The sequence below is a fragment of the Octodon degus genome, unplaced genomic scaffold (genome assembly GCF_000260255.1).
Source record: "Octodon degus isolate 3935 unplaced genomic scaffold, OctDeg1.0 scaffold00221, whole genome shotgun sequence".
Taxonomy (NCBI): domain Eukaryota; kingdom Metazoa; phylum Chordata; class Mammalia; order Rodentia; family Octodontidae; genus Octodon; species Octodon degus.
In genome coordinates, this window is record NW_004524797.1 from 3,501,669 (window position 1) to 3,516,689 (window position 15,021).

Below are 15,021 nucleotides of genomic sequence, written 5' to 3' on the forward strand. Positions count from 1 at the left end.
GGCTGGCGCGCGGCTGGATGCCCCCGGCCTGCGGCTCCCTGCGTTTCCCGCCGTCCAGGGGCGCCAGTCATGGGCTCAGCTGCCGCTGAGGCGCCGCTCGGGCTGCCGGCCGCGCCGCCGCTCGCCTTCTGCTGCTACACGTCGGTGCTTCTGCTCTTCGCCTTCTCGCTGCCCGGCGGCCGCGCGTCCAACCAGCCCCCGGGTGGCGGCGGCGGGGACTGTCCCGGGGGCAGAGGCAAGAGCATCAACTGCTCAGGTAGGACCCCTCCCTCCGCGGACACCCCTCTTCTGTTTCCGCCGCTGGGCTGCGAGCGACCCCTGCGTGGGGTCCCGGGAGCCCGGCGCCAGGGCGCGGGGCAGGGCGCGGGCGCGGAGCGGGCTTGGGGACCGGCGTTGGGGACGGGGAGTGGCCGTGCGTGCGTCCGTGGGTGTCGAGTGGCGGGGCGAGGGCGGCCCCGCGTGCGGGGTGCGAGGCGCGAGGCGCTAGGCGGAGCGGCCCGCCGGGGCTCCCAGTGCGATCGTGGGTGTGCGCCCGGGAGCGTGTGTTTTTGTTGTGAAGGCTCAGCGGAGGGGGGACGGCCCTGGGCAGCGGCGCGCGCGTGTGTGTGTGAGTGTGTGTGTGTGCGTGTGTGCGCGTATATGTGTGGTAGAGCGGTGGGTAGGAGGTGGGTAGGTGCTAGGCGCACAGACTGACATCCCGAGGCCGGCTCTTCCATAGGGCGCCGTCTCAAAGGGGTCCTGAGGTTAAAGAGAACGGGTGGTCCTGAGGACGCCCACTGGCGACGTAGGGTGTCCCAGAGGGTTCAGAGGTGAGATGGAGGTTGTAGTGTCCCCAGGTCTGTGGATGTAGAGAGGGACCGTAGCGCTCAGTGCTCAGGAAGGGACCCTGTGGTTTTGTGTGTTGTATGTGGATGAAGTCTGGGACTCAGGTGGCCACCCTGGAGGTGCGTTGAGAAGAATGAAAGTGCTGGAGTGAACCCCGTTTGTCAGTGTCAGGGGCCTAGGGAATCAAATTGTGTGGGGTTAGGGTGTACAGCGAGGCAATTAAGTCTCCCAGCGTGTCACTGTGTAGCAAGGTGTAACCCTGGATTATTAAGGTGCTGGGGAGGAAATGATGCCGTGTCCGTGTGCACGCGCGCGCGCGTGTGTTTTGCCGGGAGAGCCTGGAGATTGGCAGCGAGGGGAGCAAGGGAGTGACCTTTCCCCTCTCACCAAGCTGCCTGCCCTCCCGCAGCTGTTGAAAACAAAGAGCTTGCTGGGCTTTAATGGATTGGCACTGGCAAGGAGGGTACTAGGGAGTTAAGTTCCTTTTTCCTTTCTAAAAGGGTCCCAGAGGAGCCGGAGGATTCAGGCCCTGGGGCAAGGAGAGGCATCCGGGTTTCATTTGGGGGTGGGTGGGTTTTCTTGGAGCTAGGCTGGCAGATGTTGGTGATCATAAGCCAGTCCTTAATAACTTAGCCTTTTGTCAATTCACAGCCCTCCTCTGGTCTGTAAATTCAGGGTGAAGGGGGAGGAAGGATGAACACAAGACCACTGGAGTCCGCTTGGAGTTTTTATACTTTTGAGTTTTTCAGGGGGCATTATTTTTTCGGGGAGTGATGGAACAAGAGGTTATACTATCCTATAAAAAGGGCCTTGGCCTGCTATTCAGGTTTGAAGGCCTAGAACCTTTTAACAGTTTTTACATAGGGGAAGGGCAGAGGGGTTTTGAGAACAGTTAAGGATGACACATATGTATAGTAAAAGCACTTGCATCCATTAAATGTTTTATTTTTGTTATAGTAAGTGGAATATGATAGTGCTTTCATAAGTAATCACATATTTAAGAATAAAAGCCATTTGTAGCATGCCTTTTTTGTAACAAATATTGATAATAAAATTTACAAGTGATCATGCTATGTCAAAATATTTTATGGGCAAATGTGCCATGGTTATTTGTTCTTGATAAGCTAATTTGTCCTTAGCAAAATAGTGGGTGATGGATGTGCTTGTGTATGCTTTTTAACTAGTGCCTAGCGCGAAGTTTTAAGAAAGGAAAGAGGACTGGAAACCCATATAGTGTGGGAAAATGGCCACTAACTTTGGGGTCCTGCTCAGCATCTGCATAATTTGGGGCAAGGTACTTAATTTTTATTAGTATCATCTATTACAAAAGAGATTTGTATTTAATAATATTTGAATATTCTTTCAAGGAATATTCGTCTGATCTAAATATCAATAAATTAGGCCGATCAAATAAAATATTTTCTAGTGCTGAGATACACTTGGATGACTCTAGGTTTAAAGCTAGAGTTTTGAGTAATATTTGTAGTCTCTTATAACTGTCTCAGAGATGAAGACTGGGAAAAATACTTACAGAAAATCCACACTTCAAAAAACTGATGAATTTGAGAACATAACCTATACATACACATCTGTTAATACCACTTGAGATTGTATGTTGGTCTTTAGGTGTGTTGGTTTTTTGGTAGCTTTTATTATCTAGATATTTTCTGTGTAAAACAGGTTTACTTGTTGGTAGTTTTGAATCATCTAGGTGCTGGTCTTGACTCCCCTTTCATTTTCATTTTTGCTTTTGGACTATTGTTTTAGCCTACTGTGATCTTTGTGGATCTTGATTTTTGTTAGGCTACCTGTGTTTTGGGTAGCCAACTGTGTTGCAGGTATGGATGTAATGAGTAGGTCTGTGGTTTTTAATTTATATTAAATTGATAGAAGTTATGTAGATTATGGAAAAGGATGAAACTTAGTAATATTTTACTGAAGTTTTCCTACCGAATTCATTGATGTTAGTGTATTAGTCAAACAGATGTTTGACCACAGGTATGCATCCTCTTAGTTGAGTTTAATAGATTTTTTTAGCTTTGGCAGTTCAACATTTTCAATTTTGTTCACTAGCCTATTAAAAGATTTTGTCATATTGGCTTGTTGGAGTCAGTTATGTAAGTGTCTTTATCGTCTTCCCTTTTTTCCATTTTAGTAATCCTTCAAAAAAACCAAAAAATAAACAAACACTCCCCCCCTCCAAAAAAAAAAAAAACAAAAAAACCCCACAAACATTGTAGACTACAGCCTGCCTTAGTAAGGGGCCTGTGGTGGCTGGGAGTTTTCTCTTTTGACTGTATTCAAAGATTTGTTATATACCCATTCTAGAATTTTTTGTCAGATTGTGGCGTGGTAACACATAGATGTTTTTCTGGATCTCTGTGTTGCCTTTTTTGAAAATTGAGAATGTATTCTTTCATTTCTGGTCTTGTGGCATCTTGTCAAAATTGCATAAATAACCCACAGTTATTAAATCAGATCTGAAAAATTTCATGAAGTTAAATTTGACAGAAAGCAAATACTGGGCTGGGTGTGGTGGCGCACAACTATTGGCCCAGTACTTGGGAGGCTGAGGCAGGAAGATTGCCATGAGTTTGAGGTCAGCCTGGGCTACACTGTAAGAGCTTGTCTTAAAAAAAAAAAAAAAAAAAGAAAAAGAAAAAAAGAAAGAAAGAGCATACTTTTGAACTAGCTCTATGTCTTGTATTTGTACTACTTGTCTTGAATGTTAGCTCCCTTTTATTAGAATTCTAACCTTCCTAAGCTTGAGGATCAGGCTCTTTGGTGAAGACATGCCATGAAATTGAATGAGGCTGCATTGTCTTTTCATGGCTTGGTTATTATTACATCATACCTTAGCTGTGGATCCTTTGTGTATCTCTTCTTGTTCTAAACAAGCCTTTTTGTTGTCCTCTTTCCTAATATTCTACTCATTCTGGCTTTAGGTTGGTTGTCTGTTAGTTTTGATTTTTATCTTTTTATTTATACTTCTAAAACTCTAAAAATTTCTTACAAGGAAGTTCTCTATCTAAAGAGAGAGGAAAAAAAAGGTTGGAATACATGATATTTGTGAAGAAAACAGAACTTTGAGCTCAGGAAACCAGATAACCTTAGCCATGACATTTTTTTCATTTGTAACAGTGGTCCTATTTGGCTTTAGGGTATCTGAGAAAAACAGATGAAGTTAAACATTTGAGGCATATCTAACTAAACATACTGAGACCAGTAAGTGGCATTTGGTGATAGCAATAAGGTAAAGAACTTGAACAAGGTTTTAAGAGTGTTATAGTTTTAAAAGTGTTACAGAAGTGAGAAGTTAAGGAGGCAAGTCCTCTCGATTGTTACGTTGGTTAGAATCTGAGTTCTATAAGTGTTAGATTGAGAAAATTGTCCTGTTAGTGGTGGCTCAGAATTCTGCGGAGTAAAAAGTGAGTTTTTTTAATTAGTTTGGATTCTTGGTCAGGACACTTCTTGATCCCTAGTTTATAAAATGCAAATATTAATTTATTTAGTGAATCTTGATTGGTTGATTGCTTGTATAATCTAACATATCAGATGGTAAGGGAAATATATGAGAGATTATCTCTCCCCTCAAGGGCCTTATATTCTAACAAAGGTGGTCAACCCCATATAAATGTATTCAGTGGATAAGCAGCTGCTTAGGCAAGCACAGGGACCTGAGTTCAATGCCAGGCACCACATACTGCATGGCCCTGCCTCCGGGGGTGTTGAGCCAATGACCAAGTCTGGGTGTGGTGGCGCATGCCTGTAATCCCAGCACTGGTGAGGCAGAAAACAGGAGGATCATTGTGAATCAGAGCTGCGTAGTGAGACCCTGTACCAAATATGTTAAAAAAACAATATATATATATATATATATATATATATATAATGTATTTAGTGAAAATTTCTGCTACACATATCTGTGCCTGCTTTCCTGCCATGTCTGTAAGCATTTTTGAATGCTAGGAACAGGGAATTTTCAAAAAGTTGTACATTCAGTTGGTTTTTAGAATATTCACAAAGTTGGACAGACATCACTACTAATTCCTGAGCATTTTCTTCACCCCAAAAAGGAATCCTAGAAAAAAACAGCAAAGAAAGAGGAAACCCTATGCCTATTAATAGTTATTCCATTACTAATGTATATTCTTTCTCTTAAGGATTTGCCTATTCTGGTTGTGCATATAAGTGGAATCAGAAAATAATTACTTTGTATGTGGTTTCTTTCACTTGGTGTAACATTTTCAGTGTTCTTGGAGTAGCATGTGTTAGAACTTCATTCCTTTTATGGTTGAATAATACTCAATTGTATGGATGTAGCACGTTTTGTGTATCCATTATGCCATTGATGGGTATTTGGGTTGTTTTTACTTTTTGTCAGTTATTGTTACCTGTCCCTAATTGTCTACTTTCTATCACTCTGTCTTAATGTTTTCGTTGTTGTTTGTTCTTGTGGTACTAGGGATTAAACCCAGGTGCATGCTAAACAAGTGCTATGTCATTGAGGTAGGTTCTCAATCTTTTTTTTTTTTTTTTAATTTTAACCTTTTGAAACAGGGTCTTGCTAAATTGCCCAGGCTAGCCTAAACTTTGTAATCTTTCTAATTCATAATTTTATCTTTGAGATATGCTTGTAGGCAGAGGTTCCTTTTCAGGTGGGCTGGCTGAAAACTGGTTGCATCTATGGCAATTGCCACTACCAGACAATTTTAACTTCGTTGTAATTTCCAACTGCGTGCTAAATGATATAATCCCAGCACTGTGACAGTTGCCATTTACCAGGATGATGACTGGAAGGAACCATGAAAGGAGAAAGAGGTGGTACTCAAATTCCAGAAAAGACATGATTATTCTTTCCCTTTATCAGTTTATCCCTTCCCCTTACTTATTTTACCCTATATTAAAAGCTTTCAACTCCCAATAGGTTGAGAAGTTGGTTTGTTATCTTATTTCTTACTTCTCTAGTACTCTTGGCCAGGAATTGAAACTCTCCTCCCCTGTTAGTTGGTCTTGTTATCCTGTTATTACATAATTCAGAGACCCCCAATTTGGGGTCAGAAATTGGTAACAGGTTCAATAATATAACTCAGTGCCCAGTGTCTGTTTGGCAAGTGCAAGGTCCTGAGTTTGATTTACTGTACCAATTAAAAAAAGAAAAGAGAAAACTTGGTAACCTAGTGAACAGTGGTGCTGTACAACTTTTATTTTCCCCTGTCTTGAATAAATACCTAGGAGTGGAGCTGTTGGGTCATACAATAACTATTTTACATTGTGAGAAACTGCCTAATTCTTTTTCACAGTGTGTGTACTATTGTGAATGGCCACCAGCAAGCAGTGTATGAGGGTTCCAGTTTTTCCTCACCCTCTTCAGCACTTTGGTCTTTTGGTTATTGCTGTCCTAGCTGACGTGACATTGTCTTATCAGTACAATATGATTTTGATTTGCATTTTCCCAGGGGTTGAATTTCAAACATTATCTCATGTGTTGTTTATCTTGTTTGCAGAAAAATCTATTCAAATCCTTTGCTGTAATTTGTACTTGATTTTGACATCTTGGATTAATCATTGTCTTAGTAAACCATACAGATCAACTCTTCACAGCAAACACGTAGATGTTCAAAGTGGTAGGGTAAATCTAGGCTGTCTGTATCATTTTCTGCTTGCTAAGGGTAGTTTTTGTTTTCCCCATTTTACTTATAATGCAAAATGGTACTTTTGAGTATAATTTAATAAATATTACTCAAATCAAGAAACATGGATCTAGAACATTTTTGTGAAATGCTTTGAAAAAATTTGATGAAGTCAAGAAACTAAAAGAATTGCCTTTGAATGATTTGAATTTGTAGTCAAGACAACCAAAGTAGAGAGGAAGAGAACCCTCCTAATTTTCAGAAGATTTCCCAGAAAACACTAAAACTATTTATAAGTCCATATAAAGCATGGAACCTTATGACATGAATTATCATTGAAGTTTAATCTAAGAAGATAGGGAACTGCATTTAGCAGACTCATATTCAAAGAAAAGGTCATGGTGCTACAATGGGAAATAAATGTATGCTTGTATTTTTGAAGTTAAAATATGCCAGTGTCATTTACAAATAATCTGTTTTAACTGGCTTTTTGGATTGATCAGCGGTTATTCTTGTATATTTTCAAAAAGAAGATTTCCTTGCACAAGGTACCTGAAGGGAAGATACAGAGCAGTATTTGGGGTATGAATAATTCCCATTTGTAGTGATCAGAATGTTTGCTGAGTGGTACTGGGCTGAGCTTTATAGGATGGTAAAATGTCATCTTGAAACACTAGGTGTGCTTTTGCCTGAGGCTTTTGCTGTTGGTGCTACCTTTGCCTGCAGCCATCCCAGTTATTTATCCTCTTGGCTCCTTGAGGTCTTTGCTGTAATGTCACCTTCCAAATGATACCTTAAAATTGCAGCCTTCTGCACCTTTTATCCCCTTCTCTCTTCATAATCCCCCTTCATGTTTTTTTCTTGTGCTAAAACACCTTTTCCTGTGTGACCTATTGTTACTAGCTTGTCACAGTGGGTCCTTGCTTTTAGTAATAATGGAAAGTACAACTAAAGCACAGATATACAGGAAAAATGCTTTAATTAGAAAGTAAGAGAAAATAGTAAGGAAGTTTAGCTTGAGGAGCTGACAAAGATGAGGCCAGTTTTTAGCAAAAGAGAGTAAGAAAAAATAGGGAAGTTGAGCAGCTGGAAGGGCACACTCTGAAGGAACTTGGACTGGCCCACCCACAAAAGCATAAAGGTAGCTTTTAGGGATTAGTTGGTAGGCCAGGGATCTGGTTGACCATTGTCTCAGTCCTGGTCTTTAGGCCCAGGAATCTTCAGGGCTTGAGGGGTGGTTCTGGTCCCATAACAGGACTAATTGTGGCTTTTAGTCAGGAGGAGCTTTGCCTTTCCTGGAATCCAAGTAATCATGTACTCTTGGTATCCTCAGTCTTGAAGAGAGGTGAAATTATATACATTTATGACTAATCAATCTTGCTTTGCTGTGTTTTAGACAACTTTCCCTAAATTATTCACATACAGTACCTATATGGCGAGTTCCGAAGGGATTTGACCATAGTGTTAAGGTAATAAAGGACAGATAATGAAAGTCAAGCCTCCTATTGGGCATCTGCAGGACCGTGTGAATGGTCATAGTTTTTAGCAAAATCTGCTTTTAAGTTTCTGACTTGCCTGAGAAGAAAATCATACTTCTAATGACCAGCAGGCTTAAAGGCTCTGGTATCTGCCTGTCCCTTGTCCATACTGTGGTAGCCATGTCACTACTATATGTTTATCATCTATCTCCTTTATGCAACTCAGTGTAGGTAGGATTTTTGTCTGTTTCTTTCTTTGTTGTATGGACGTTGCCGATAACAGTGCCTGACAGTCAGTTGCCCGATACATTTTTTTTTTTTTTTTTTGTGGAGTGGGTACTGGGAGCAGAACTTAGGACCTTGTGCTTGCCAGTTCAGGTGCTGCACCACTGAGCTACATCCCCAGCCCCCAATATTTACTCTTCTGTGGAATGGATTAATGACTGAATGAACCTAGTGACTGGGAAGAGTTGAGAAGGGCTTTCTAGAGGTAAGGGAGTGACATCAGAAAAGCCATGAAGGTAGAAAGTGAATGCAGTATTTTAGGACTGTTACCCAAGACTGGAGATGAAGGCAGGAGATGCCATCCAAATTGCTGCCACATTACTAGAAGGGTCCTTGAAGCTGATCTGAAAGTTTAGCATTTGCTCTAATGATGGGGAAGATTTTAAAGGATTTGGATGTGGTTTTGGAAAGCAAAGTTTGGAGGTGGTAAAGGGCGAAGGAAAGAGATAGCTGCGTAGTGAAAGATAACAGTGGAGATAGGGAGAATCAAGAGAGGACTGTTTGGCTGGCACAATGTTTAAGAAAAGGTATGTTGGTTGTTAACCATTAAAAACTTGGAGATTTCAAGCCAAGTATGGTGTTGCATGTTTACAATCCCATTACTATGGAAGGCTGAGAGGCAGGAGGATCCCAAGTAACTCTCCCTGGAGAGGCTCTGTGTTTAAGTTAAAAAAAAAATGCTTAGTTCCCTGGCCCTGGGTTCAACCTTCAGTTAACACTCCCACCTTCCCCTAAAGCTAGTGGTTTCATATTAAAGTCTGGATTTCTACCTTCTCTACACTCAGGGGCTGATATCTTTGGGTGCTCATTACTACAGTCAGAGCTGTCTAGTGAGGAATGAGCTCTTTGCTTTGTTGGCACTCATCTACCTAGCCTTTTCCCTTCATCATTTTCTGCCCTGTCTACTGGGTGTCCTGCTAGAGTTGGGTGCTTTGTGATTTGCTTCCTTTTGGCGGGGAGAGGCTGTTTGGAAGAGAGTCAGCTTGGTGTACATTCCTTCACCATTTACTCTTGTTATTCACAACCACCAATTTGTTTGCAAATCCTTATTTCTGTATGTTCTGCTCTTCCTGTCTAAACTTTTCCTGCCTGTACTGTCTGCTTTACTCAGTTTTCTTTTCTTTTCCCCACATACCACCTTCTTACTCTCCCAAAGGAAGAGAAAGATCATCAATGACAAGTGGCAGTTGTGGCAAAGCAACACCAGGAACTACTTCACCTAGGATGTCTTTTTCTTCTTTCTCCTTTCTCATTAATCTTTCCTTAAATTCTCTTTCTACCTCCCCTGCTAATGTCTGATTTTGCCATTTTTCTTGATATGCTCCAATGTATTTCTCATATTTTTCCTTTTTCATGTTTTGCATTACTACTTTCATTAAATTTTTTTTCTCTCTAAATTTATTGTTTCTTTTTCTTTAATACCGAGGCATTTATGATAAAATTTCTCTAATCATTGTTTTATTTTTTATTTATTTTTTTAGGTAATGTGTACTTTATTAATAAGATTTAGAAATGCAGGATACTCAGCAATAGCTAAAGTGATTAAAATGTTTTAATTATTTCTATTTGCTTGTTTTGATTGTACAGTCATTATTTTACCCCACCAGAAGCAGACACTGAATCATATGTAGGTGTCTTTGCCTTATGGGAATCTGGCCTTTGATCCTTTTACTGAAAAAAATACACACTGAAATAAATACACACAGAAAAAATGTCAAAATTTGCTTTGTTGGTAAATTAAGAGGAATAAATAATATGGAAACCTCTAAAATCCTGACTTAAGTTTCTATTGGTTTCAAGCTAAGAGTAGAATAACAGTGAAGGAGGTAACACCCAGAAAAGTTGAAGTCCACCTGAAGAAATAAAAGACAGAGCATTTTCAGGGGGGAGTAAGGTGAGAGTTGTCCTCCCTCTAATCATTGTTTTAAAACACAGGAATTCGGGATGGCCAGATAGCTTAGCAAATTAAAGTGCCTGTTTAAGCAGACACAGTGGCCAGGGCTTCTATCCCCAGCATGCCATGCCGGTCCCACCCCTGGGGCATGCTGAGTCGGCAGTTGAGACTGGGCATGGTGGCACATGTCTGCAATCCCAGTTCTTGGGAGGCTGAACACAGGTGAATCACTATGAGTCTGATCTACATAGTGTGACCCTGTAGATCCTGTGGACTCTTACTGAAAAATACAAACAAAACAAAACAAAACCAAAAACCAAAAAACACATGAGGGGTTGGGGAGATGGTGCAGCAGCATAAGTGCCTGCCTGATATGTGCAAGGTCCTGAGTTCTATCCTGAGTACCACAGAACAAAACAAAACAAAAAAACACACATGAATTCAGATGCTACAGGTAGCTTGTTTCATGGTTTTCCATTATGGTCTGAGAATGTGTCATATAGAATTTCTAGGTCTTTGTGTTAAAGCTAGGTGCATCCTAGTATGAGAACAAATTTTGTGAAAGATTCTTGTACTCCTGGAAAGGAAGTGTGATTTCCTTAACTTTTCAATCTCCATATTATTAGTTTTACTAAAATTTTAAAAGCTTTTTAAAATAATTTCAAACAGAAAAGTTTGAAGAGTATATCCACATTGTCCAGCTTTTAAAGTTTAACCATTTCCCCTTTAAGGCTTTCTCACTTTATGTTATGTGTTCTTTTTCTTACCTATCGTCTGTGCATTTACATGTGTTTTTCTGAACTTACCTCTTCCAGGTTGGCTGCTAGTGTTATCAGGGCTGAGGGGTGCTATGGCCTCCTTGAGATACTTTCTAGGTTCTTGTCATTTTGAACAAAGAATTGGTCAAAACAAGTACAAAAAGTAATGAAGGTTTATATTTATTATAAGTAGTAAAGGTAAGAAAATAAAATGTTCTGTAGAGTGAGGGTGTAGGTAGGAAAAGAAGTATACCCTACAGGGTGAGAGCAGGCTACTGAGGAAGCTTCCATGGACACCAGCTTAATAGTGGCTGGTGTTTTTCTTTTCCATTCCTCAGGCTGAGAGTTAGATCTAGGCCAACCTGTTTGCTTTCTCATGAGAACTGAAGTTAGCATTCCCTGATTGGTGCTAGGTTCAGGTCTTGGATGTGAGTGTGTGCTGGATTTTCATGGTAGACATACCCAGGTGCCCTGTTGCTTTGCTATACCCTAAGCTCCTGCCTTATTAGTTAGCAAAAGGTGGGGTTGTTTTTTCACTTTTTAATTTTATTTTTTGCTTTTTGAAACAGGGCCACACTATGCAGTTCAGACTGGCCTTGAAGTCACTCTGCAGCCCAGGCTGGCCTTAAATTGACAGCGATCTGATTCTCCTGCCTCAGGCTCCAGAGTGCTGGGGCTGCAGATGTATACCACCATGCTCTGCTCATGAGGGATTGTTATACCTAATTTTTAAAAACTCCAGGGAATGTGAGTTTCTCAGATTTAGTGCTTGGCAGGTGCTTGGCCAAGATCATACAGTTAATAAATTGGAACCAACCTGAACTCTGAAGCTCTTTCAAGTGCACAGAATTTGTGAAGTCTTTCAGAAATGTTTCTGTAAGTTAATTCCAGGTTCTCCAGTGCCAATGTGCAGGTTGCTACATAGATTTTTGTTTTTGTGGATGAGTTTCCTGGGCTCTGGGTATCTTTTTTTGTACTTAGTGTACAGACCCTAAAGAACAGACATTAGAAGTAGAATTGGAAGGCATTTTTCTGCTTACAATTGTTAATTTAAAAATGGTTTTGGTGGAAGTATGTTGGATGCACTTGAAACATCATAAAGTATATATGTGTACATTCTACTTTGCAGAACAAGTGGGATTATAATTAACGTGTATAATAGCTTTATATCCTGCTTTTTTCATATCACAGTGGGTCTTAGTCTTCATTCTGTACCTATGTGTGCATTTCCACTAAAAAATTTTAACACATGTGGTCACATGAGACAATTGCCAGTGTGTACTCTCACAGTTGGCTCAAGTGCTTATTTTCCTTACCTTTTTTCAACACCCATGCTATAAAAATAGTACCCAACACTTCAACATGTGTCACACACTGTTCTAATGTGTCACACATTGCTTTAATGCCCTCTGGCATTATAAGAGACGTGCTGTTATTGTCCACATTTATAGTCACAGAAGTGGTAAATTATTAAGGTCACATAGGTGAAAGTGCCAGGAGATACTGATTGAAGTATTCTAGTGTCAGGGTATGTCCCTAAACATAAAATTATTGTGTCTGTTCATATGTTGTTTGTTTCAGTTTTTTTTAAAGGTATAAGTACATGATTGGGGGGGCCTGTGTGGGTTAGTTCAGTTGTTTAAACTCCTGCTCATGCAAACGCAGTCAGGCTCAGGGGACTGGGGTTCGATCTCCAGCTCCATCCACATGCCTTGCCAGACTGGCCCCTAAGGCAGCGTGCACCAGCCCCCCACTCAGAAAAAAGTCCATGATTGTTTTACTTGGTTTAAAAATTTTGTTTTTCAGGCTCGGAGATTGAACTCGGGACTTTTTGCTTGTCAGGCAGGCACTTATGCCACTGAGCTCTATCCCTGGCCCTAAAATTATTTTTTGACAATGATTCATATAACAAAATCCACCATTTTAAAGTATAGAATTCAGTGTTTTTTGTACATTCACTTACTGTGTGACCATCATTGGTATCTAATTAGAGAATATTTCTATTGCTCCAAAAAGAATCTCAGTAAGCATCAACTCCTCATTCCTTATGTCTCTATGGCTTTACTTATTCTGGACATTTTATATAAATAGAATCACAAAATATGTGGTCTCTCTGTACATGATTTCATTTTCTTGGCATAGTATTTTTTTAAGGTTTTCATATTGTTTCATCTGATTTTTTTTCTTTTGTGTGTATAGTACTAGGGATGAACATAGGGCCTTTGCCTGAGCTACGTTCCCAATCTTTTTAATTTTTTTTTTTTTTTTTGAGACAAGGTCTCACTAAATTTAAGTTTCCTAGGTGTGACTTGAACTTGTGACTCTTTTGCCTCAGCCTCCCAAAATACTAAGATTACAGGCATGTGCCACCATACCAGGCTCCTTTATCTTATTTTAAAGTAATACAGGATTACTATAAAAACTCAAAACAGTTCAGAAATATGCGGAATAATGAAAGTTCAGAGTTTAACCAAGAGATAATTATTCATTTGCTGTTTTATACCTTTCAGATTTTTTATAGGCACTAAAGTTTTGTTACACATTTAAAAAAAAAAATCTACCTTTAAGAAGACCTTGATGTATCATGTTAAGAAATATAGAGGTGTTTCATCATTTTTCATAACCACATAACAGATTCAGTTTATGCACCTGGGAGAGGGAAACATAGGTTTGCTCATTGACCTCAGAATAGGAGGGCGGGAGAGTGTATTATATATAGTTTAGGATCTTTGGCTAGGACTAGATGGGTCTGGAAACATCCTGGCTACCTTTAATATACACAGCTTGGGATCCAGGTCTTTCTTTCTAAAGTGCAGTAGTTGTCCTTGTCACCTTGCCTGAAGCATCCTGACAAGGCTTTTAGAATTGATGGTAGGCAGCAGGGGAAGATTGCACGTGTGGGGGTGGTGGATTGACAGGATCAAAGTGTTGTTTAACAGAGGGTGGTTTGGCAGTGGCTGCCAGGATAGAATGAAAAATATCAGAGTCAGATAATTGTGTGGCATATGTGAAATCTCTTTTGTTAAATATAGCTTAGAGAAGTTTTAGTCATTTCTGCTGTTAGTTCCACCTCTCCCCACCGCCCCCTTTTTCAGTGCTAGAGTTGGAATCCAGTGCCTCAAGTATGCTAGGCAAGGGTTCTACTACCACTGAGCTATATATTCTTAGTCTCTTAATGCTTTTTGTATTAATGTAAACTGCTTTTGGATTCATATCATGAAATATTAAGTAAAGTTTATTTTCTCCCTTTCATCTTCATAGTAGAAGATAAATATTGTAATGTGGTTAATTTAGTAGCCAAGTTGAAGAAAATTTAATTTTTTTCTCCCGCTCCTTCTCCCCCTCCCCTTCCTCCTTTCCTTTTTCTTGGAGTGCTGGGGATCAAACCCCATGGCCTCATGTGTGCTAGGCAAGTACTCTTACCACTGAACTATGCTTCAGCTCCCAAATTTTCTGATTCTTGATTTACTGTGACTTAAAATCAACACTTATGAATCTGAGAGGCACATATCACTGAAAACATAACTCAGGGTTAGAGATATGTGCCTCTCAGATTCATTGTGAATTTAAGTCACACCTGAAGAAAGAAAGCAGATCTTTGTCTTTCACTGATCCTACTCATTCTGGGAATTGTTGCATTTGAATACCTTATCTCACCTAACTTTAAGGGCAAATATTTTAAGAGGTGGAGAGAACTTTGTATGTGAACTTGGTTCTCACAGACACCTGAATGGTTTACCCACTACATAGCAAACTGTTTCTGGGGTGTGCATTTTCCCTCCATTAAATAATAATTAACACAGAATTTTTTTTGTTTGTTTTGTTTGAGACTGGGTCTCACTATGAAGCTGGCCTCAAATTTGCAGTGATACTCCTGGTGCAGCCGCCTGAGTGCTGGGAGTAAAAACATGTACCACCATGCCTGGCTTCAACACAAAAACTTTTAATGAAGAAAAATCACTCACTGTTTTTCTTCCTCTTTTTTTTTTTTTTTTTTTTTTTTTTTTTTTGTGAGACAGGGTGTCTGCATTTAGTTCAGGAGGGAAGGGTCTATGCAGTGATCCTCCTATTTCATCCTCCTGGGTGCTGTAATAACAGGTGTGTGCCACGATGCCTAGCTTGTTCAGTTGCTTTAATACAGTTGCTAT

General features: G+C 40.3%; 1 protein-coding gene across 2 annotated transcripts in view; it reads left to right on the forward strand.

Annotated features, from left to right (window-relative positions):
* Positions 1–6: 6 nt before the first annotated feature.
* Tmeff1 (transmembrane protein with EGF like and two follistatin like domains 1) overlaps positions 7–15,021 on the forward strand; it is a 133,477-nt gene continuing 118,462 nt past the window's right edge. Inside the window, exon 1 of one of the 2 annotated variants that reach the window (XM_004645228.1) lies at positions 7–256. In XM_004645228.1, coding sequence (XP_004645285.1) covers positions 70–256 — 187 coding nt within the window. In that variant the 5' untranslated portion in view covers positions 7–69. The remainder of the gene's footprint in view (positions 257–15,021) is intronic. The other variant, XM_023705449.1, reaches the window with a different exon arrangement.